This window comes from Rhinatrema bivittatum, chromosome 7, assembly GCF_901001135.1.
Source record: "Rhinatrema bivittatum chromosome 7, aRhiBiv1.1, whole genome shotgun sequence".
Lineage (NCBI taxonomy): Eukaryota > Metazoa > Chordata > Amphibia > Gymnophiona > Rhinatrematidae > Rhinatrema > Rhinatrema bivittatum.
The window spans coordinates 236,961,074-236,986,716 of NC_042621.1; the positions used below are offsets into that span (position 1 = coordinate 236,961,074).

At 43.0% G+C, this 25,643-nt stretch overlaps 1 protein-coding gene across 2 annotated transcripts in view; it reads right to left on the reverse strand.

The window, feature by feature from the left end:
- The window catches only part of LRRC27 (leucine rich repeat containing 27), a 230,595-nt gene extending 221,423 nt beyond the window's left edge, over positions 1-9,172 (reverse strand). For both annotated transcript variants that reach the window (XM_029609988.1, XM_029609987.1), the window contains exons 1-2: positions 9,012-9,172; positions 5,395-5,676 (exon numbers count right to left, since the gene is read on the reverse strand). In XM_029609988.1, coding sequence (XP_029465848.1) covers positions 5,395-5,619 — 225 coding nt within the window. In that variant the 5' untranslated portion in view covers positions 5,620-5,676; positions 9,012-9,172. The remainder of the gene's footprint in view (positions 1-5,394; positions 5,677-9,011) is intronic.
- Positions 9,173-25,643: the final 16,471 nt, after the last annotated feature.

Consider the following 25,643-nt stretch of genomic DNA (forward strand, 5'->3'; position numbering starts at 1 on the left):
CTATCTTTAAGAGAAACATGGGAGTAACCTGCACAGAGTGGCAGTTATTACCTTAAGAAGCTTGCTGGGCAGACTGGATGGACCATTTGACCCTTTTCTGCCATCATTTCTATGTTTTTATATTTGTGTAACCCTTTTCTGTACCTTTTCTAGTTCTGCAATATCTTTCTTGAGATGGGGCAACTGGAAATGCACACAATACTCAAGGTATGGTCACACCATAGATCTATACTATGATATTCATAATTTTATTCTTCATTCTTTTCCAAATAATTTCTATTTCCTTTTTTGATTGCTGCCGCACATTCAGCTGAGTATTTCAATATACTGTCTGCAGTGACTCCAAGAGCCTTTCCTGGGTGGTTACTCTTAATATGGACCCCAGCATGGTATACCTATAGTTCCGATTATTTTTGCCTATGTGCATCACTCTGCATTTGTCTACATTAAATTTCAACTACCATTTGGATGCCCATTTCCTAATATAACTATTACTTAGCACTTCTATAGTGCCTCTTGATGTATGCCGCACTATACAAAAACATATGAGACACTCTCTGCCCAGTAGAGTTTAATCAAGATAAAAATACAGGGGAAAAGACTTTGGGGTTTTCATTTATTAAGAAAATGGCTAAAAATTAATGAGGCTGTAAACAAGGCAATCAGGCGTTAACATTTAAAAGCAGTCTCAAAAAGGTAGGTTTTCAGATGGGTTTTAAATTAGACTAGAGAGGGAGCATGACATATCAGATAAGCACATATTCTTAGTTAAAACGATGTGAAGGTAAAGCCTGTGATCTAGTAGGCTCTATATGTTATGTGTGCTGCCTGCAGCAGACCCGCGGTGTGGCCCTCTCACCTTCTTACACAGACTCCAGCTCCTGGTTCCTCTATACTGGCGGTGGTGGGCTGCCAGCTCCAACCTCAGGTTGCCTCAGGTGCCTCCGGCTCTGCCATGGTCCCCAGTGTTACCAGCCAAGATGCCCTTGCTCGTCGGGCCTCTCCGCGTAGCCTGCGGAGAGACGCCGCCATCGGCACTGAGCCCCTCCCTAGGCACGTGCGCGCATCGCTAATCCTTTTAAAGGTCCTGCAGCGGGAAACTGGCCGCGGCCCCGGATGTGGACGTCAGACTCTTCCGTGTATATAAGCTCAGGCCTCGATACATAGCGTTGCCTTTGCAACAGGTCTCCGAGTACTCCGAGTACTCGCTGCTGATAGAGAATCCTCCCTACTTCGTGATCCTGACTCCCATGGCTCCCGGTTCCTGTCTTCCTCGTTCCTGCCCTGTCTATGTGTTGGACTGACTCTCTGGATTTCGACTCTGCTACGCCTGACTACTCTTCAGCCTATCTCCAGCCCCGGATCTCTGCTACGCCTGACTACTCTTCAGCCTATCTCCAGCCCCGGACCTCTGCTATGCCTGACTACTCTTCAGCCTATCTCCAGCCGTGGACCTCTGCAATGCCTGACTATGCCTGCCTTCTCCGTGCCCTGACCGACTACGCTACAGACTTCTCCGTGTCCAGAATTCTACATTGCTTGCCACGACCTCCGCTTTCCGCCGGCCCTGATCCAAGCCTGTCAGTGACGCCTCCTCTAGTCTATTCCCTGGACGTGGACTCTCAAGGCTCCGGCCTTTCTTTGCTTGAGCACCTCCAGTTACTCTCCGTTCCATTGGCGCCTGAATTCCTGTACCGAACCCACTCCAGGGTAGGACTACGCCACCTATCGACTGCTGTCTCTGGGCTGAACCACCTTTCTTCTCAAGCCAACCTCGAGGCCCACCTAAGTCCTGCCGGCCCTGGCACTCAAAGGCTCAACCCGGGGGGAATGAGGGCTGGTATAGGTGAAGCTCCAGCGGCCTCTACCTTCAGCCCACTCCACCTGCCAACGGTGGGGCCCGTAGATCCCTACCTACGGGTTGCGTCAACCCCACCTCGGCCCAAGGGTCCATCTCCATCGCAACACTACATTATTACATCAGGTATGAAATATGAACAGACTAGATCAGGTGTGCTAACGCCGGTCCTCAAAAATGCATGAGATAGATTTGCATGCAATACCTCCATTGTATGCAAATCTATCTCATGCATATTTATTGTGGATATCCTGAAAACCAGTCTTGTTTGTGGCTCTCAAGGATCTGACTTGGCCAACCCTGGACTAGATGATCCTTGTAAACTGATCTGGCATCACATTAAAATGTAAACAGTGTGTGTTTACATATGTGTGTGTCCCTTATAACGAGAAAACAACTAGAGACAGGGCAACATTTTGGGAGCATGGAGGGACTTGGAGCAGGATCTTGCAGTTTGTAAGTTTTGGGAATAGTAGGGGAGCTTTGCAGTGACCTAGTGTCCCATTTGTATCTACAAGTGGAGCGAAAAAGAACCAAGGGTATTTAGAAAATCTTCCTTTCTACTGTTTCGGTATATAATTTTCATTTTCCCCAATCTGAATCCCATGGAATTGAACAATGCAAATTCTTTTAAGCATTTTTAAATGAGACAGTGCTGTGACTGAAGTATAGCCAAGCATCTTACCCTTAGCTTGAACACACTTCAAAGCAAGAACATGTTCAATATGCTTCCTCATATGCATATTGGAAAAGGGATAATGAGGGTTTATGCATATTGTATTGAAGCTGGTACTGTTTTATGAGATTCTGAGTGAGGTCCATCTAAAAAGGAGCATGAAGGGGGTTTATTTAGTTTTCCTGAGATATGTAGGGTCTCAGAACTGCTTCCTTTACTACTAACTCAAGCACACTTCAAAGCAAGAGCATGCCCAATATGCTTCCTCCTCTCATCTCCAGATATGAAGGTCTCTGCATATTGGAAAAAGGATAATGAGGGTTATGCATATTGTAATGAAGCTGGTACTGTTTTATGAGATTCTGAGTGAGGTCCATCTAAAAAGGAGCATGAAGGGGGTTTATTTCGTTTTCCTGAGATATGTAGGGTCTCAGAACTGCTTCCTTTACTACTAACTCAAGCACACTTCAAAGCAAGAGCATGCCCAATATGGTTCCTCCTCTCATCTCCAGATATGAAGGTCTCTGCATATTGGAAAAAGGATAATGAGGGTTATGCATATTGTAATGTAGTTGGTACTGTTTTATGAGATTCTGAGTGAGGTCCATCTAAAAAGGAGCATGAAAGGGTTTATTTCGTTTTCATGTGATATGTAGGGTCTCAGAACCGTGTTTCCTTTACTATTTGATTTAATTTTGCTGGATATGTTTTGAGCACTGAATTTGGGTAACTTGAGTCCCAAGAAAATGATTGGAATATTATGGTCTTCCTCCTCCCTCTTCTCAGCCTATTCTACTTATCAGTGTACATCAAAAGCACCAAACGAGTGGTTATGGGTATAACAATAAAAGGGATAGAAGAAGATGAATCTGCCAGCCGTTTTCTTGCATCCCAGTTAATTGGCCTAGAACTGCAGTCCTTTACTCATTTTTTGAAAGACTGCCTAAAGCAGTATACATCTAACTTACAAAAGAACAAATAATAAAACATGTCCATTTCAGAAAGGATCGCCCTAGTGGTTCAGCTCCCTTACTATGATAAGGGTTGTCCTCTAACTTGTGGAGATTTGAATTTTGCTAGAAGTAGGATGTATTCTTGTAAGTAATATTTCAATTACTATTATTATTATTATTATTGTATCATCTGCCTTTCCAATGTATGCTCAAGGGAAGGAACAGATGCAATACATAAAATCAAAATAAACATAAATATTCATAGTATATATATAAATTCAAAAAATAACCTAAAACCACTAACATAAATCATTAAAATCATTAAAGTAAACGCAAGCAATCTATCTGCTAGATAAAAGAACGTAACTAACAAGGAGCTGATAAAATCATTGAGAACATAAATAAGTAGTTAAGAATCTTAACAGGTAAAATTGTAACCGGTCATAATGGAGATAATAATGAAAGTCTGTGAGACTTACATGCCCGTGTATACATTGTACCCTCAGGCCTGCAAGCTAATTTTCAAAGGGAAATGCAAACCTGCATACTGTCGCATTTGCCTTGAAGCAGATACAAAAGTACCCAGGGAAAGTACTAACAGGACATTCAAAATGAAATCCCTGTACATTCTCTCTGTCCCCCAGCTCTTTTTTGCCAGTCACTTTTTTAACCTCAACTCACCTTGCAATTTTCAAACTCCCCATTTCTGTGGGTAAAATGCTGTTTCATGCGCAGAAAGGACTTAGAAAATTGCCCTTCCCATCAACAATACAATAAATCATCTAAGAAAAGTCTGTTGATATAATCTGGATTTGGTTAAATGTCAGGGAGGGTATTTCCATAAGTAAAACAGTGCTTACCTAAGGAAATCGGCTTTTATAAAACCACCCTCCCTGTGTGGGTAAACTTACATGTGTGGTGTACAACACGTAACTTTTCCCGCACTAAGAAGACACATGCCTGGAGGCAGGGTTGGAGAGGGGTTTGCACTTACACGAAGACTTTTGGAAATCTACAAGTATTCATGTAATTTTTCTCCAAAAAACTATGGGTCTAATTTTCAAAAGCATTTACCCGCGCAAGTGGGCTTTTGAAAATTGCTACAATATATGCCATTGAATTGTTCATTGGATTTACTCAGGTAAGTGCACTTTACACAAGAAAATGTTTTTTGAAAATTGCTACAATAGTATATTACATTTATACACACACATTTATCCACACACATTTATCCACACACATTTACACCTGCATAAATTAGCAGGTGTAAATGTGTGTGGATAGTTTTCCTAGGATAATTTCAAAGGAAAAGTACACACAAACATTCTCTATGAAAATGGGTACTTTCTACCCATCGACTTTGTACCAGTGAAGGCATTTACAAAATTGCCCCCTAAATAATACAAAATCACTGCTAGATGGATCTTTCTTGGCAACAGGTTCCAGATACTTAGGGCAATACTTGAAAAAACTATTCATGTGTCTTGGATAACCTCATTTCTTTTAATAAAGGGACAAGATGGAAGGCCTTATGCTCTCATCTTGGAGACCAAGGCAGAACATAAGGTAATAGCCAACCCTTCAATAGTTAGGACCTAGTAGTCTATGAAAAGCCTTAAAGGCCATAATCAATAACAAATTGAATATTAAAAAAAAAATTGGTAGCTAATGTAGATCTTTAAGGATTGGATTAATGTTATCTTTCAACAAGTGAGCTGCTGCATTGCATACCAGCTGCACTTTCCAAATACTATCTCTGTATAACTGTTAATTATTTAAAATAAATATCTAGTATATTGCCAAGACACTGAAACAAATGTACATATAAAAATAAAAGAAAACGTGTAGCAGAAAAGAGGTGGTGGTAGTTACTTATAAATATACATATACAAATTCAGAAAACTTACTTTAATATTAGAAGCTTTGTAGAAGTCTTTACTAATAAAGAAAATTTGTTTTCTACTTAGGTCCAAGGTACTTGAAGAAGTAGATATTGTTTCATCTATAATGTCCATAACTTCATTAGATAAATGAGAACTGGGCTCATATTGCTTCTTAATGATTTGGTGGGTTTCATTGATCAAATTATCTCCAATACCTTGGGTTTCTATAGGAATGAAGTATGCATCCATCTGATAGTAAAGGTTGGTCCAATGACTCCACACTCTTCTGTACTAATAAACAATGACCTAAAAACAGCAACAAAAATATAGTTTTATGAGTGTCAAAGACTAGAGCACAATCTGTGTAATTTAGATCTATATAATATTTGAATTATAATACACTTTTTTCTGAATTATCAATTCAATGATATCAAACCAGATATCATATTACAGAGCATTTCTAAGGCAGTCAGAGGTCAATATTCAGAAGCATTTAGCCAAATAACTCTCAGGTTATCAAGCTATATGCCAACTTTTGAATATTTTGGGCATTTATCCAGCTAAATTAAAAACAGATAACTCATTATTGGGCCAAAATTTAACTGAATAACATAGGGGCATTCCGGTATGGAGTGAAGTTAGCTAAATAATTTATCCGGCTAACTTCAATATTCATTTGGTCATACCAAAGAGCAGTCCTAAATTTAGCTAGAAAAAGTTATTTGACTATCTTTAAGATAGCTAGCTATATTCAATAGTGCAGCTGCACCACTAAATATCCCTATACAAAGAGAGTGGCCAGAAAAACAGAGATTTTATAAAAAATAGAAAAAACAAAAGAAGTGGTGAGACCTATGATTGCAACAACTGAATAATGAGAATCTGTTAATTCAGACACTCCACCCGTACTGAGGTCCCCCTCTTTCCATCAAACAATTGTTGTTAAAAAATATTTTTGAGATTAATAAAAATTAAAAGACAAGATTTTAAGGTAAAATCAAAGATGGTGGAGACATATTAGGACAATCAACGGTTGTTGTAGACTAGTGAATATTTTGCTCCTTCACTTGACACTAGTCAATCCCTAATCATTTTCTGGGATGAATTGTGGAGCAGAGAGAGTGAGAGACTGGTGAGGAAGGGGGAAGGAGGGGGAAGGAGGGGGAAGAAGGGAGGTTTGAGACAGAAACAACCCTATCTATGAAAAGACAACACTAAAAATATTACAACAGGCCCTAAAAACATTAATATACCTCATATTAAGAAAACAGAACAAGATCCCTTTATAGAAACTACATGCTAGCAGAATACCTCACCTAGGTCACATGCAGAACACAGACAGACCTTTGCAAAATACAGAATAAAGAGACCATAAAGTAGAAATATAAACGTACAGACAAAAACTGAACTGGAAATACTAAGAAGCCTGTATGCAGTGCAACAATGGAAAAATAGAAACATCACCTTTCCTCAGAAAACATCAAATACCATCAAGAAATATAAAACATCCATCATAACAGTAAAAATATATTAATAAAAAGAATTCATATTTCAAAACAGCTGATGAATCAAATAACATCGAATGATTAAAAACTCACAAAATGTTTTTAAAATGTACCAAATGCCAACAAAATATTTCAAAACAGCAGGCACAAACTATAATAATTAAAACTAATAGTAATAAAAAAATATCCTCTGCTCTCCATACCTGGGAACCTTTTATTTCCAGTCACTGAGATGTCTTGCTTTAGTGGAATGGGACAGGGCACACAAACCTTTTGCTCTTTCTCTCATATACACACATTCTATAATACACACATTTTCATTCTCACGCACACTTTTTCTCTCACACATACACTCTCCCTTTCCAATGCACATGCTCTCATTCACCTCTCTCGCTCTCTCTCTCACACACAGGCTTTCACATACACACACTCTCTCACACACAGGCTTTCACATACACACTCTCACAAGCTCCCTCTCTCATACACACATGCTCTCATATACACACACACTTCCTTCTCTCATAAACAAATGCTTTCGTGCACACATTCCCTTTCACTCACAAACATGCTCTCACACACACATGCTTCCATTCATACACATGCTCTCTTTCTCACACACACATATGCTCTCGCACTCGCACTTATACATGCATACCCTCACTTTTCCTGGAATCTGCAGGGGGAGGAGGGGGGTCACATGGTCTCCTCACGCAGGCTGCCAATGGGATGGGGTGCACCAGTGGCCTGTTGGGCATCTTCATCTTGGCCAGCAAGATGGGGTGTGCCAGTGGCCTTTCAGGCCTCTTCTTTCGCATACACACATGCTCTCTCTCAAGCATACACATGCACTCTCTCTCTCATACACATATGCCCTCATACACACACATTCTCTCTCTCTGTCATACACACATGCTGTCACACATTCTCTCACACACACACACACACACACACACACACACACAAAGTATATACACACATGCTCTTAAACTCTTTTTCTGGAATCTGCGAGGGAAGGGGGGCCTGGCAGCCTCCCCCTCACTCTGGCTGGCACAGGAATTGGGTGCACCAGTGTCTGCTGGGCCTCTTCTTTCTTGGCCGCTGGTAGGGCAGGGTATGCCAGTGCCTGTCAGTCCTCTTCTTTCTCAGTCGCTGGCAAGACAGGGTGCGCCAGTGACCTGGTTGGGCCTCTTCTTTCTCGGCCACTGGGATGGGGTGCATCTGTGCCTGTCAGGCCTCTTCTTTCTCGGCCACTGGTGGGATGGGATGCACCAATGGCCTGTTGGGCCTTTTTTTCTCAGCCACCGAGAGACAGGGTGTGCCGTTGGCCTATCGTGCCTTTTATTTCTCAGCCGCTGGGATAGGGTGCGCTGGTGCGTGTTGGGCCTCTTCTTTCTCAGCTGCTGGCAGGACGGGAAGTGCCAGCAGTCTATATGGCCTCTTCTCTCTCAGTGGGATGAGGTGTGGGTAATTGCCAGGTTCTTGTAGCCTGGTTTGGCCTCTGTTGGAAACAGGATGCTGGGCTTGATGGACCCTTGGTCTGACCCAGCATGGCAAATTCTTATGCTCTTATGTGTGTTGGAGGCCTGCCAGGCCTCTTTGTCCTGGTTGTTGGCAGGATGGGATATGCTGCGACCTGTCGGACATCTTCTTTCATGGCCAACGTGGGTTAGGGTCTGCAATGACTTGTCAGGCTTCTTTCATGGCACAGACCAGGCTTTCTCTTCTCCCCTCACAGTTCACTTCTCATGAACCCCATTATGGTGTGGCAGACTCCTAGGGGTCCGCGGACCACAAGCTGGGCTGTATTGCATTTGCATCACAACAATACAGAAGGGAAAGGCTGACTAATTTACACATGTAAAGGCCTAAGTCTTTATTTTCAAAAACTTCATATTAATGTCCCTACCTCTGCTCATTTTGCCGTATTCGGATCCGATTTCTTTTAAATCCCCCACCCTACAATCTGGCTGAAAAGTAAATACCTCGTTCGCCTGCGAGTGCCAGGTTTACCTGGAAGGTTCAACACTTGGGCTTTCAATGGGGAAGGTCTCATAGGGCCATGGGGAAACGTGATAAGGTGGCGAGCGCTTATTCAGGCTGAAAAAGAACAATCTTAGATTTAAATCGAAATCTTACTACTTTTTCCCGCCTGCACTGTACGCCTTCTGTGCAGGGCTCCTTTGTAGTTCCTTCCCGATCAATAGGGAGTCGGAAAATTACAGGAACATCGCCAGTGTGCGACCGCATCAGAGACGAACTCCGGACGAAATCATCTGAGCCAGTTGTTATGCGAAAGGTTGATAGGGACCACTGTGTGCTTCCATGGCAACGAAAATGCTCTACGGGTGCCGAGAGTTACCAAAGTGTCGCGGATCTTGCGGCGGCTCTTGGCACTCAGACCAGTATCAGAGTTACAGCTGCTGCCACTGCACCGCAATTCAACAGAATGCGAAGAACTGGACAGCTGCACACACAAAAGATCCAGAAGTGCTTTAAACTGTTTGCCATTTAGGCTGTGTACAGGCAGCAATACCAATTACTGCCTTTCCTCATGATTTTATATTTACGTTTTTGTTATATCTTTTTTTTTTTTTTTTAAAGTTGTTCGATGGGCTTTGTTTCTACAGCTCTGAGAAGCCCCCGAGCTTCTATCTATGTTGGAAGGTCCACACAGGTCTCCAGGTTTAGGGAGTGAGGTTGTGCTCCCTGAAGAGAGAGAGAGAGAGAGTTAGGCAAAGTTACAGCATGTCCTGTCTTTTAAGCTTTTCTTTGCCAAGGAATCCCTAACTGCTCCCACGCTCTCCTCCTTCAGACAGGAGCTGGATTTGCTTTGTTCTTTTTTTTCCTCCTGCTGGCATCTCTTAGGATCCACACCCCTCCCTCAGCTCAGCTTACTTCTGAAGCAAAAAGGAGATGAACAGTTACCTGGAAACCAAGGATAAGGAATACATAATAAAACATATTTGCAGCGATTATATGATTTTGGACAGTTTAGGTTATTTATGTGCATTTTTGAACAGTTTTTAATATTCTAGTATAATAAATGACCCCGATCTGTGGCAGTTCTTTACTTATGTATTCCATGTCCTGCAGAATTTAACAAATGCAGTTTTATGATTTTTTTTTTTACCATTTTTGGGCAGGAGTGGGTGTTACTTTAGTTTTTTCTCCTACTACCTTATCTACGTCGACCCTTTCCCTAAAGTCTTCAGGCTAAATTTAGGATGTCTGCAATTTGGTGAATAATTGCTTTTATATCATCATTCTGCTTAATTGCAGAACACTTATATCAGGCTAGTGTTCACCATTTCCTAGCAATATAAGCACTCTGGGACTTTGGACATAGAGCAACAATTAAAGGAAACATATTTTTGCTGAAATTAAAATTTGCTACTCCCATCTGCTACTGTGTTGCTCGTCTGTCTTACGCCTCCAGTCGTCCAGTCAGTCCCAGATTTACCTATAGGCAACTTTGGCAGTTGCCTCCAGCGCCAGATTTTGAAAGCACCATTTGATCCCAATATCTGCTTGTTTACTGCTTCATCCCTTTCCCTTCAGGCAGCTTGCAGGGTACAAGAGGGGAGAATCTAGGGAAGGGAGCAGAACAATTGTTTTCTACTTTTCAATCGGGCCGATACAGTAAAAATCACAGGAGAGTGGGCGAGCACCCGCTCTCCCGGCGCACGCACAGGCCACTCTCCTGTGCGCGCGATTCAGTAAGTTAATTTATTTAAATTAGGGGCCCGCGGTAAAAAGAGGTGCTAGGGACACTAGCGCGTCCCTAGCGCCTCTTTTTGAACAGGAGCGGTGGCTGTCAGCGAGTTTGACAGCCGACACTCAATTTTGCCGGCGTCGGTTCTCAAACCCGCTGACAGCCATGGGTTCGGAAACCGGACGCCAGCAAAATTGAGCGTCCGGTTTTCAACCCATGAGCCGCGGGCCCATTTTACATTTTTTTTTTTTTATTTTTAACTTTTTAAAATTTTTGGGACCTCCGACTTAATATCACCATTATATTAAGTTGGAGGGTACAGAAAAGCAGTTTTTACTGCTTTTCTGTGCACTTCCCCCGGTGCCGGCAGAAATTAACGCCTACCTTTGGGTAGGCGCTAATTTCTTAAAGTAAAATGTGCGGCTTGGCTGCACATTTTACTTACTGTATCGCGCGGGAATGACTAATAGGGCCATCAACATGCATTTGCATGTTGCGGGCGCTATTAGTCTCAGGGGGGTTGGACGCGCATTTACAAATAAAAACAAAACAAAAAAGTATATAAGGTGTACATTTTTTAAGCTGCTACTGGATGCATCCAGTGCTGTAGAATGGTGACAGTTAGTGAGATATGACAAGTCTATGCCCTTAAGAGTTTGTAATCTAACAGGCTGATGCTATATCATGCGCTGAGCCTAGCGCACAGGCTAACGAGCTCTCGGACATGCGTTTGGACGTGCTAAGCTAACACCCGATGCAATAAGGAGAAGAGCACATCCAAAACGTGATTCCAAATCAGCATGTAGTTAATAGTGCTCATCACATGTAAATGCATATAGATGAGGCTATTAGCTATTAACTTCCGATGCAAAAAACCACTGTGCCCCTGATGCACACATTTTAATACAGAAAACTTACCAGCAATACGAGCCATCTGAAACACCCCCCTACACACACACACACACACACACACACACACACACACACAAAGCCACCAAAAAGCCAAAACACTGCTTTTCTGTGGTTCCTCCTGCTTAGTATCATCCCAATACTCTGTAGGAGAAACCGCAGGCAGCAGCATGAAAATGGACACCCATTAATTGAGCATCTGTTTTCCTAATCCATGGCTGTGAGCAGGTTAGGAAAATGGATACTCATTAATTGAACATCTGTTTTCCTAACTGGTGCACAGCCACTTCTCCTAGGCACTCGATGCCATGGACGTGCTAGGGGTGTGCAATTTATCCCTAGCGTGTCCTTTTTAGCATGACCCCCTTATTTAAATAATGTATTGTGCATCCAGGAGAGGTGGCTGGGCTGTGTTAGAAGATTGGAACTTCAATCATAAGTGCCCGCTTTATGCAAGCTGATATTGCACTGGCCTGTAAGTGGGTACCTAAGACAATGGGAGATAAAGGGCCTCATTTTCCAATATCGCAAGCGATACCAAAAAGAGGTGTACCTTATGCTAATAAGCATGTGTATCGCGAATTGCACTATCAGCTATGCAAAAGGCTGTTATTGCAAGCTGTGCTATTAGCCCAGTATATTGTGGTTCATGATGTCTCCTGACAGGGGAGGGGGAGAGGGAGAGGGAGAGAGAGAGAGGGAGAGAGAGAGACTTGCCGTAGTGCTGCCTCCCTAGACAGGTATTTGTATCCCTATGGGAGGCCCACCTAGTAACTCGAGGTGAGGTTTAAGTATTAGTGTAGGGGGTTAGGGGCCACTTTCACATTCAACGTGAGACATACGAACAGAACAGTGGTCTCTTGTGAAGATTTGATGACCTACGGAGTGAGGAAACTCACTCCAAGATGAGATTTGTGCAATGTTGGAAGCGATAGTTACTGTTGAAGTAACTTGAAGCGATAGTTACTGTTCATTGTAAACCGGGGTGATATGTATATTATACAGGAACCTCCGGTATATAAATCCTTAAATAAATAAATAAATAAATAAATAAATAAATGTTCTCTCAACCTAGCTTGATGGACTCTCTACCTGGGTAACAACAAGCTAGGTGGAGAGAACATTGCACAAATCTCATCTTGAAGTGAGTTTCCTCACTCCATAGGTCATCAAATCTTCACAAGAGACCACTGTTCTGTTCGTACGTCTCACGTTGAATGTGAAAGTGGCCCCTAACCCCCTACACTAATACTTAAACCTCACCTCAAGTTACTAGGTGGGCCTCCCATAGGGATACAAATACCTGTCATAATCTTAGGGTGACCATAATTCAAATGTTTCCTACCACACCAATCCTGTCTCTGGCGCCAACCCAGGGCTTAAGGTATGCTGCCAGAGATCCAGATAGCATGATATCTCTCTTCTCCCTTTCTCTCCTCTGGCCTGGCCCATGGCAGCAACAGAAATAAGATAGCATGGAGCTGTGAGCAGGCATACACTCAAAGGCCCTGTGGTAGCAGCAACTTCAAGAAGACTTTGTGGAGGAGGGGGCAGGGCTGCTGTAGAGTCTGTGAGCGTGTACCTGCTTACTGGCCCTGTACTATTTTTCCATTGCTGCCATAGGCCAGATGGAGGAGATGCAATGAGGGAATAAGTGAAGAGGATCCAGGGAGAAGAGATGCAGAAGAGAGAGACCCGGGGGACCGCTCATCAGTTTCTGCCTCCCTCACCCTGTGCTGATAATACCTGTAGGTGCTGAAGTCCCAAATTCAACCTTACTGCTAGTCCTGAGCCCACTTCTGTTCTTGTTTCTCACTCCTCTTTTCACTTCTCCCCACCAACTGCCCTTTCCCTTCACTTCCTGAAATTCCAGCCTGCAGCCTTTCCCACAGGCTACCTCAGTTTCACACACAACCACCCATCTTCTACTGTCCCCTGCTGGCAACCGCCACATCTCTATCCTCTTCTTCCTCGTCCCTGCTCTCCAGCATGCCCTACTGTGCAATGTAGATGGGGGAGGGTTTAGGGCTGTCACCTCACTCAAGTCAACCTGAAGAGGCTGATCCAGTCCTGGTTTTGCCCAATTGCATACATGGAGATGTAGTTTTAAGGAAATTAGAAGTGTAGTGCCTTGCATGCAATGGGCAAAATCAGGACTGGATCAGCCTCTTTGGGTTGACCTAGGTGGCAGTCCTGGATGGCATAGATGCAGGGCCAGCTCTAGGCTAAAAGGCACCCTGTATGAAAACTGAACACCATCCCAGTAAAAAAAAAACATCTTCACTCACGCTACCACCTGTTGCCTTGCTCTTACCTTCCACCCACCCCTTCTCATTCTTAACTTCCATCCCTGCCCCCTTCCATTCTTAAATCCCAACACACCTCCCATCCCTGCCTCCAACTCTTCTTCCATCTTCCTCTCCTCACTCTTATCTTCCATTCCTGCTCTGGCCCAGCTGACACAAGAGGTGTGCTGGGGGCCTGGCATTTCTAATTGCTGCTTTCTGCCACTGGTGTCTTCGTCTCTCTTTCTCTTGCAAAATGTCCATGGTAAATTCAGAATCCTTTGTTAAATATCTCAGGAATGGCAAATGAGCTCATTACTGTGGCATTTACCTGTTTAGCATATGAGGCCATATTAAACGTACCGCAAAGGTGTTATACTTAGCATGGTCTCAGAGGGGGGTTACTACAAGTGGTCACCCTGCTTGGTACATAGCTCTATTTTTAGCGCATGCTAAAGATAGCACAGTCTAATACACAGGCCTTTATGTCTAGTATTGATTGAGGAAAACAACATTTCTTTTACGTCCCTTATTGTTTACTTCCAGGTGTTTGATCACTTTAATTTCAAATGTCTTATGTTCCTGGGTCATTTTAAAATTCTCTTTTAATATCCTAAGATTGCTGATTTTAAAAGTTCATCTTTAGTCCCAGGAATGTAATTTGATTCAACTGCCAGGCAAATCTATACTGACAGCCAATCTCAAGACTGAAAAATGAATTGAATAATTTTATTGTGGATAAAGAATATTAGCAACAGCAAGACGGGGCGAGTATGATGGGTAGCAGGCATATGGGCAAAAGCTAATTTAACTAGCATCTGCTAGTGGCATGGTTTCTGTGGTAACAGTTACTAAATCAGGAGATAACTTACAAACTGACTGCTGTAGGAAACAGATTTTTTTTCTTATCCTCTTAGATGAGCATCCTGATACATACTTGATTATTAGAAATATTAAAGTAAATTGGACACTGTGGTCAAGTAAAATATTCTTTAAGGTCTCAGTTGTGAAAAATGCAGAACTGGCCAAAACATTATGCACAGTAGTGATTATCTGTTGGCTCGTGCCAAATATTTCCTGAGCTGGCACAAATACCTGTTTTGCAATTTCAGAAGAATTCCGTGGGATGAATATTTTCTGATATTCTGCAATTTTTGCCATTCAGGAATTTTTCAGAAGTAGGACTACCTCTTTATAGCCTGCTGCCCCTTTTTATTCTTATGTTGGCATAGGTTGACCTATAATTTTCATAATTTCCTGCAGGTTGCAGTTCTATGGTGTATGGCTGTGGAATCCAAGGGCGGAGTAGTGTCGTACTCCTGCATGCTCAGATTTTTGCTCTTGACATCAAAATAAGAAAGGATGCCTTCTTAAAAAGTTGGCAGCTGAAGAAAGTTGGTCTAATGAAAGGCATCACAGCCTACTAAGGCTCCTGTTTTCACTAGAACCAATTTGGCTACTGCAGGTTAAAAAATTAAACTATGTCCATGTGTTGGAACTACTGCATGGTACGCACAAGCTCTGCTTGTGAAGTAGTGGGTGCATAAAACACAAGTGCATGTTATCAAAAACAGATTTGAGCAAATACAGTATTTTTTGTGAACAACTTCTGTTTTACTTCCTGATACAGTACTTGCATTTTTTAACATTACAAGCACGTTGCATGGTACAAAGTGTATTAATGATAAATACAGTATATTTGTCAACAAATCTGCTTGTTTTACTGCAAAACACATCTGTTCTGTGTGAGTTGTAGGGCATCCAAATTCTCACGCTCATCAGAGTATCACCAGCAAAGTATTGTGGCATCTCAAAGTATTGTGGCATCTTCTTGTGAGCTTAGCAGATCTTTTTTTTTTTTTTTTGCTTTATTTTTATTGAAATTATTATTACACAAGAACCCTTGTAACAGGGATCTTACAGGAATGAAAATGCAATTATATAATACTCTAAAATGTAGGAAATATCAGCAGAAATAAGACAAAACCCCTCTCATACTAGAAGAAATAGGGAGAGGCAAAGATTAATATTTATTTATTTATTTAGATGTTTTATATAGAGCATAAACAAAAGGTAATACAATCAAAAAAGAAAATAACTGAGAGGAATAATGTCACATTATGCATCATAACCGAGCTACATAACATGGGTAATCAGGACTAGGACTTTGATCTCTCCCTATATCCACCCTTTTGCAAAACACTCCACAATCCACAAAAGACACAAGAAACCATCACTTGGGAATCAACAGGCTGCAGCTTTATTACAAACTATTTAACAACAAAACAAGCCCGAGCCAAACTTAACCAATCGTAAGTCCCAGTGTTCATCCGCCACATCCCAGCAAGACAATACACTCCCAGCCTGCAGGCTTTAGGCAGCTGCCCGCTGTTTGATTCACAGGCCCCGCCACCACCCAGCAAGGAGCTGTTCCCAGAGCAACTGCATCAATTGCTCCAACCAATGGGAATTTTCCAAATGCTGGTCCTATGACCATACCGGCTATCCCTTCCTGCCAATTCTGAAACCTTAACGAGGCTCGGGCTACCTGCGAAAGACATGGGAAAGTAAACCTTTCCCGTGACCCCCCCCCCCCCCCCCCCCCAAAGATGTGGCCAAAGATTCCCGCATCAGCACACCTTCCAAGGCCTCCTGATATTAATTATTAAACAAACCACAGCCAGTGAAGGACAAATGGACCCCATCTGACTGAAAAAGACCAGTACCCAAGTCCCATGACCAAGAATGCTTAATGTGATACCCCCCCCCCCCCCCAAACTCACAAAGCCAAGATCTAATCTGCTGGTTCACCTTGGCTCTGCTGCAACCCCATATCAGCTGCTCCATCTCAGCAGGTCTTAGAATATTATCCGACTGACAGAGAACTGTTTTATGGCAACCAAACTAATAACACCATGCTAATAAATTGTTAACCAGACATCTTGCCCCAGTCATTTACCCCCCAAATGTATAATAAGAACATCAGAACGTGCTCTACAACTCAGTCAGTTTTGCAGATGATGTAACAGCTTCTCCCAGCACATTCCTCGACATCCCAACCAGTGCAAGGTCACTCCATATGCAGCCAAACCCAAATGCGGACTATAAGAATGCTGACAGGCATGCCTGTACGCTCAGATGACAAAGGAATGCCCTACAATCTACACGTGTTGACCCCACCGAATATTATCTAAAGAAGAAAAAAAGAGTTAGTCACAACCATTACACATCCCCAGCCCATATGACTCAAATGCATCTGACTTCCATCTCCCAATTCTTTGAATCACTCCATCAGAAAGACCTGATACTGCTGCAGAAGTAGCCACCCGAATTCAAAAGGAATGAGTAAAATAACGATTCACATCCAACCCAACCTTTTTAATCACCTCTCTCAAAACCATTTCGAACTAATACTTAGTCAATGATTTAAGATCCACATGAACCAAGAAATGACAGCCACCCTTTGGACGAACCGTCAAATATTCCAATGCATGGGCTACCGGGCAAGTTCTCAGCCCACATACTGCTTTCAATACTAACATAGCCCCTCTTCCCGCCTGATCAGCTTTTGGCCGTGGAATCACCAATTGTATGGTATCCTTCTCCACAAACACATGCCGGAACTGCAACCCTGTATGATCTGCACCAAACACCTGCTCTTGCTACCAGCTCACCCGAAGATGGCTAAAACAAAAGCCATCCTAAATAATCAGACTTCATAATGAGATATCCAAACAGAGGTTATGTCACAAAGCTCTAATAAAATTCCATGAGTGATTGGCAACCTGCTATCCTGCCTCACACCCATACAACACGACCATCTCAACAAAAGCTGTCACACAAGAAAACGTTCCACCGGGAACTCCCACCCATGAATTCTCATAAAAAATGAAAACCCTGAGATATGTCTTGTTACTGCCACTTTGGAACATCCAGCCCTCTGAGCTCCCTGCAAAAGCAATATTTCTGCTACTGGCCCCCTTAGAAAAAAGAAAAGTTACCATATTTTCTGCACCACTCAAATACCCCGCCCAAGTCGATGGGACTAAGGATGCTCGCAACATCTTCCATACTTCAGGAAACTGAATCTCCAATGGAAACTTGGCACGGTCGCTCCATATAGGTCCACTGCTAGAGCGAATTTCCGGAACAGCACCCACTTGAAATGAAAAAGAGAATCAGCGATACCATTAGACACTCCTGGAACATGCCGCGCCCATGCAGTATCATACAAAACCGAACAGTGCAAAACAAATTCCCTCAACAGTTCAGATACTAATATACATTTTGCTGACCACCATCACTTTAACTACTCCCATACTGTCACACCACAAAAACCACTCTACTACCTCGCAAACACGAATCCCATAAATGCAGGGCCACAACAATCGGAAAAAACTTCAAAAAAGCAATATTCCTAGTAGCGCCCGACCATGACCATTCCTCAGGACAAGGTGATATGCACCAAGAACCCTGAAAATACACGCCGAAACCCACCACTCCAGCGGCAATGCAAAATAACTTTAGACTCTTATTCGGTCAGTTCTGACTGCCATAACCAAGTACCGTTAAACTCAGCCAAGAACTTCAAGCACATTACCAGATCCTCACAAATTCCTTGAGAGATATGAATGTGATAATTTTGCTTTCTGATTTCAGACATTGCTGATGACAATCTCCGCAAAAATACTCTCTCCCCATAGGAATGACTTTACAAGCAAACTACCCACTTAACTCTGAATCTTCTGCAATGTCAATTTTCTACTAAGCTGCACACCCTCTACCATTTCCTTCAATTTAACTACTTTGTTCTCTGGCAACCATGGTACCATATCCACTGAATCCAGTTCAATGCCTAGAAAAGCCAAACGAGTGCACAGACCTTCCGTCTTGTTTTGCACAATGGGATTGCCAAAATCAGATCAACCTGGAAAAAATACTGCAAAATATCCCCAAAAACTTCTGAATCCCGAGGCCCAACAAACAAAAAAATCATCAGGATAATGAACAATATTGGGTAATCCTGCTACCTGTGCTGTCACTCAGTGCACAAAATGCTAAACATTTCAAAATAAGAACAGGCACTGGAACAACCCATTGTCATATATTTATCAGACTAACAATTTCCTGAAAATGAAAACCCAAGAAATGAAAGCTACTAGGATGATCAGGCAAAAGCCAAAAAGTGTATTCAATATCCGCTTTGGCCCTTTCCACATCAGAACCATATGAACCACAGAATCAAACAATGCATAAGATAGTTTACACAACTCCTCCGGCACAAAATCATTTACCGAACTCCCCTTAGGAAATGGCAGATTATGAATAAGCTATGAATAAGCCTAAACCTGGGTCTTTTTTCGGAATCACAGCTAAGGGAGACAGAATCATCCTGTCAAAAGGAGGTTCCACAAATGGCCCAGCTATACTGCCCAACTTCTCCTTCACCTTCTGACTCAATCTCACCACCTACTTACAAGTTTGACAACAAGGAACCTGTAAAGAGAATCTTAAACCCAAATGAAAATCCTTAGGATACACATGCAACCAAGGTTCCATAGCCGTTACCCTAATAGACAATGGAGCCTTCTCTATCCTATCACTTGGCCACATTTACTGATGTAGGACCTCTTGAACTTCCACTCCCTGCACGCTTTGGACACTTATTGGCTGGATGGTTTGCCTATAACTCGAACAGAGGTGTTTAAATTTACAATTGGGAAAGTTACAGACCGATCGATTGAACCGCCAACAGACTGTTATGGATCTACTCCTCCAGAGGGGAGGAGTTAGCAATCTGATGATGATCTACTCCTCCAGAGGGGAGGAGTTAGCAATCTGTTATACTTCTGGCTGCTGGATACTTCCGTTGAAGGAGGAGTTAGCAATCTGTTATAAATCTGTTATGGATTTGCTCCTCCAGGGGGGAGGAGTAGCAATCTGTTATGGAGCACCCTGCCAGGGAGGTGGAGTTAGCAATCTGTGCAATGCTGTTCCCCCACGGGGAGGAGCTAGCAATATGTAATACTCCATAGACAGAGTTAATGATCTGTTGTGGGTTGGCTCCCACAGAGTGGCAGTCTGTATGATACCGCTCTAGTAGTGTAAAGAATAAACACTTAATGGAAATTGGTGAATCCTTGGGCCGATGGCAGATGACAGTGCCCCCAGGAGGATATCCTGAGAGGGACCACCGGCTAGGCTGGAGTATGGAGACAAACACAGATAGTTCTTTATTAGACAGGAAGTAGAACCACCAGAGGTGGCAGTAGTGAGCTGATGTGCCCGGCAGGGCTGAAGTCCCTCAGATACTGGAAGTGCAATCTCTGGGTTGCTGAGCTGTAGAGAGAGACTATAGGTAGTGAGTAGACAGGGTATGCTGGATACATAACCAGTAGTAGATGGTACACTCACAATTGTAGATATCTGTAATGGCTTCTTTATGCAACACAGAGTCTTCAGTATATTCAGGAACAGGAGCCGTAGGCAAGTACTGATTCCTATATGCAGTCTGGAATAAGAACTCACAATATCTGTGTATGAGATGGCTTCCGGAATAGAAGAGAGTCTTTGGAGGGTTTTAGGAACATAGGCCCTCATGGAGCGAGTACCGGTTCCTATCTGTAATCTGTAATAGTAATTCACAAAATATAAGTATGTGATAGCTTCTGAGATAGAAGAGAGTCTGTGAAAGGTTTTAGGAACATGGGCCCTCGTGGAGCGAGTACCGGTTCCTATCTGCAATCTGCAATAGTAATGTACCAGATATAGGTATGCGATAGCTTCTGAAATAGAAGAGAGTTTTTGAAGGGTTTTAGGAAAATGGGCCCTTGAGGAGCGAGTACCGGTTCCTATCTGCAATCTGCAATAATAACTCACGATCTCCGTACTTGCAATAACATCTTGGACAGAAGGGAGTCTTCAGAGATTAGGTACATAGGCCCTCGTGGAGCGGTTATCGGTTCCTATCTGTAATAGAACTCACAGTGTTCACATCTGCGATCGCTTCCAGGCAGTAAGGAGTCTTTTTCATTCAGGGACGTAGGCCCTCGTGGAGTGAGTACCGAATCCCGTCTTAGCAATCTGAAATCAAGAAGAGAGAGCGGGGCCCCCGAGGAGCGGGTACCCCTTGGTAAGTTTGTAGAGGCAGAGCAGCAGAGAAAGAATTCCCCTTGCTAACTCGATTCGTAGTTACAATCAGAGACCTTTTAAGTTGGAAGCGGATGACGTCACTATGGGGGGACGCCCCCGAGGTTTGCGCCCTTGCCGGTACAAAATCTGGAGCGTGCGCGCACGCCCTTACATTATCAGGAACATGGCGGATCAGCAGCATCAGGCCAGCCTGGGGATTCCGGGAAGAAGTGGCAAGGAGAAGCCGCGGCAGCATCTGTCCGTCAGACCCAAAGGGAGTCACCACAAAGGTAGAGAGGGTGGAGCGAGGGCGAGAACAGGCACGAACGCAACACAGACATCGGACATTCCCACCCCTGGTTTAACCACACCTTCTGACATGGTCACTCCTCGAAAAGACCGATTTCCAGTTACTGCCCCTACCCTCCCAACCTGCCCTCCCGACAAAATCAAGGGAGATGCCTTATTTGTCATTTGAGTGACACAAAGGCTCACAACCTGTGTACCCCATGTCATAAATTTATCTTCCATTTTATTATGGAAGCACTCATCATAGTTGAGCCAAGCCCAACCGTCATAATCTTTCTTTGCTGCCAATATAGCATCCAAAGATCCAATATAGCATCAGCATATGATAACATAAGCCCATACTGCGATGCATCATTAAGCACAACCACATTTGCTAAAAGCAGAAAACAATGAATCCAATTTATTATCATATGAGGGACTCTTTTCTGTGATCCCTGAAAATGCTCCCTGTCTTTCCTCTTTTTTCCTTCTCTCCTACAACCCCTCCTGCTCTCTAACAACTTAAAAATATCAATGTACCCGTGCTTCTTTATCTTTCTCTGCATCTCTGCCTCCCACAATTCTAACACCATAACTAAAGCTGATGTTCCTCTGTCATCCTCTTTAACCCCCAACCTTGACCCAGCCAAAGGCCTCTCCTTGGAAGATGAACTGGAGGAGAATGAACTAGATGAAGATAAACTAGACAAACTAGACCATCCCCACCGATGCCGATGTTTTGACCTCCCACGCTTCCTTTCCTTACCTACCCCACCCCATCATCTGTCGCTACCTGTACCAACTGCTCAACTCCTCTTCCTCTGTCAGCTGAAACACTCTGTAACATCAGCACCTGTTTGACATCTGCCCCTGGAGATTCTGTGGTACCCCGTGTTGTGTCACCCTGTGCAGACAACTCACCCTGCTCCCACACTCCTGTTTCAACTCCTCTACCACCACCAACAGCTGTACCAGATGTATGACATAAGGTCTCTACTAGATCACTTCTCCACTCCTCCTGATGAAATGAAGTGGGACCTTCAGAGATTGCCTGACCTTCCTGTCTCTGTGTACTGGCAACCTGCAAAGGAAAAGCAGTCGCAGCTGCTGAAAAAGAATGAACTCCTCTCCCAGAGGGATGTCCTAAGGAATGACAAAACCCTTCTCCATTCCAACCTACCAAAAACTGTAAAGATATAGCAGGTAAGCCCCTTGCCCAACTATCCGGCATGATAACACCCTCACCCAAAGCGGGCTGTGGACCCCCGACTGACTAAGCCCAATCACCAGGCACTCCTGGCATCGCAACATCAGGAAAACTTGCAGCAGCTCCAGAAGAGATCCCAGCAGCACCTACATTACCTCCACTCCCCATCCTGGGCCCTCCACCAATGCTCAGGAGCCTCCCTGCTGCACTTTCATGAAGTTAGCAAGTAGCACATTTAAGACTAATCGGAGAAAATTCTTTTTCATTCAACACACAATAAAGCTCTGGAATTTGTTGCCAGAGGATGTGGTTAGTGCAGTTAGTGTAGCTGGGTTCAAAAAAGGTTTGGATAAGTTCTTGGAGGAGAAGTCCATTAACGGCTATTAGTCAAGTTTACTTAGGGAATAACCACTGCTATTAATTGCATCAGTACTCCAACATGAACATGTAAGGGAATAATTGCTTGGTGGTAATCTTGTACGGAGGTGATCCTGTGAGGGTAACCGATTTGCAGTTATCCTCTCGTGGACCTCCGTCTATTATTCTTTTATTAATTTGACCGACATCTTTTTTTCCACACGCTGTGAACCCAGTATTGGACACAGCTCATTCTCCCATAGTCCCTGAAGCAGGCACCCCGTGCCGAAACATGGCCCGTGTCGGACAAGCAGCTCCGTACTCATGAGACATTTCAGAGGTGACGTCCTGATAAGTATGAAATAAAATACCAGTGGGGCGGAAAAGCAGCAGGGGAGAAGGGATTTTTAGTAAAAATTAAAAAATTGAAAATTCCAAAAAAATAAAAAAAGATGTCGGTCAAATTAATAAAAGAATAATAGACGGAGGTCCACGAGAGGATAACTGCAAATCGGTTACCCTCACAGGATCACCTCCGTACAAGATTACCACCAAGCAATTATTCCCTTACATGTTCATGTTGGAGTATTTTTGAAAAGGGAAAGAGGTTGGTTAGTGATTAATTGCATCAGTAGCATGGGATCTTCTTAGTGTTTGGGTAATTGCCAGATTCTTGTGGCCTGATTTAGCCTCTGTTAGAAACAGGATGCTGGGCTTGATGGACCCTTGGCTGACCCAGCATGGCAATTTCTTATGTTCTTATGTTCGAGGCAGGAATCTCACCAACAGATTCTTCTCCCCCCTCCCCCCACCCCAGCTCAGAGCAGTTCAAGGTCTCGCCTGGCCCCATATTATCCTGGGCAGTCAGGCACTTCACCCTACCTGCCCTGCTCAAAACACTAGCCAGTACCAGGCAGTGGAATCTAAGTAGGATCTCAGTTGAGATGGTTCAAATTAAACAAATTTTGCATTCGAGTGTTTAACCATATATTTACAAGGATAGCGAAGAAGGAACTGTGCGCCCAATACTAAAACTTCAGAGTGCATAGCCAGAAATTATTTTTCTTCACTCCTGAGTTGCTCTAGCAATATCAAGGTAAATCCAAATTTTCTGACCATATAATAAAGAAGGGAAGTCTCAGAAAAGAGTAACGTTCTTACACAAAGTCAAAGGAAACCAACAGTATTCCTCTTTCAACACCTGATCATCATATGAAGTTTCCAAAAATCCAGTTAGGTTTAAATTAGCATTTTGTGCACTGGCACCAGAAAGTAAATAGGAAGCCTTGGCAATAGCCTCAGGAAAAATCTTAAGAATATCAGCAATATATTTTTTAAAGAGTTTTGGCAGGGAAATATAATTGAAAATAGGAAAATTCAAAACCCTTAAATTCAGATATCTCATTGAGTTCTTCATATATTTTGAATCTAGGTGACTCTATTATCCAAATCCTCACTCTTCTTTATGAGAGGCAATAAAGATTTCTGAACTCTGTATGTGCCGATTAATGTTTAAAGTAACATCCACCAGTGGCGAAATAGAGTTCTCCAGGGAAACCAAGGCAGACCATACAGAGTTTAAAGTTATTACAGAGGGTTTATTCAAAGTTAGTCTGTGACTAGCTCTCACCCAGTCTTTACTGGCAGTAACAGATTCAATGGCCTGTCTAGCAGCAACTTCTCCCCACCACCAGGGAGTCGAAGCCTAAAGCAGGGATCTTGCCAGTACTGCTCCCTCCAGCGATATCCCACCAGGACTTCCCGATAGAGGCAAACACCGCACCGAAGTCCCACATGCAGGTCCCAGAATATAAGAACACAAGAGATTGCCATACTGGGTCAAACGAAGGTCCATCAAGCCCAGCATCCTGTTTCCAACAATGGCCAATCCAGGCTACAAGTACCTGGCAAGTACCCAAAAACTAAGTATATCCCATGCTTCCGTTCTCTGGTTCAGCCATCCTACAGATGAACCAGGAAGCAAAACCTCTGCTACTGATGTCATCCGGGGGGGGGGGGGGGGGGAGGGGAGAGAGAGGGAACGCGCCGCAATGGATCCCTCACCCAGAGTAGTCTGCAAAGAAGGGGTAAGAAACTAATAGATTCTCTGCTGAACTAGATCAACCATGGGAGAAGCTGGAGTAATCTCCCTGATATTCGTTCCCTTTACGTTTTGTGTGAGGCATATTAGTAAAAAGAAAAAAATCTAACAACATTAGAGGAGAGCTCACACCCGTGACCTCTCAGTAGAACGCCAACTTGTCCCTCCCTTAGCAGATCATTTGATCTTCTATCTCATCACTCATTCATCGCTAGAACTCCTCATTGTGATCATGATCTTACTTGTATGGCTGTTGAGACATTATTCCTTGCATCATTAATGAAGGCTAGAAAGTAAATAAAAGCAGCTATATAAGTGTGAATTCTAATGAGATTATAATTTCAGCATGAAACAGAAAGCCATGCCGTTTGTGATGTCAACCAGGAAACCTGACATTTCTAATCAGATTGTTTCACTGCTTTACTTAGCTATTTTTTCTCTAGTAAATAGATTCCAAACAGTCCAGGTTTCTTTTAGACTGTCTTTTCTTCCACCAAGTATACTACTAGATGAAGCGTAGGCAGAAGTGATATGAACACACACAGGGACATTTATATTTAAAACAAAAGACTTTTATTTATGCCTTACATACATTACAGCATGTCACAGGATGTTTTGTTGGAAACCCTGGCTTTGACATAAATATTAGGCTTATGTGCTATATTTATCACCAATAAAACTTTTTAATAACCACTCTAATAACACTGTTGCAGGTAGGGCACTTGGAACATGAAAGAGAAAGCATATTTTAGCAGTACTAATTGGAGGTAGCAGATCA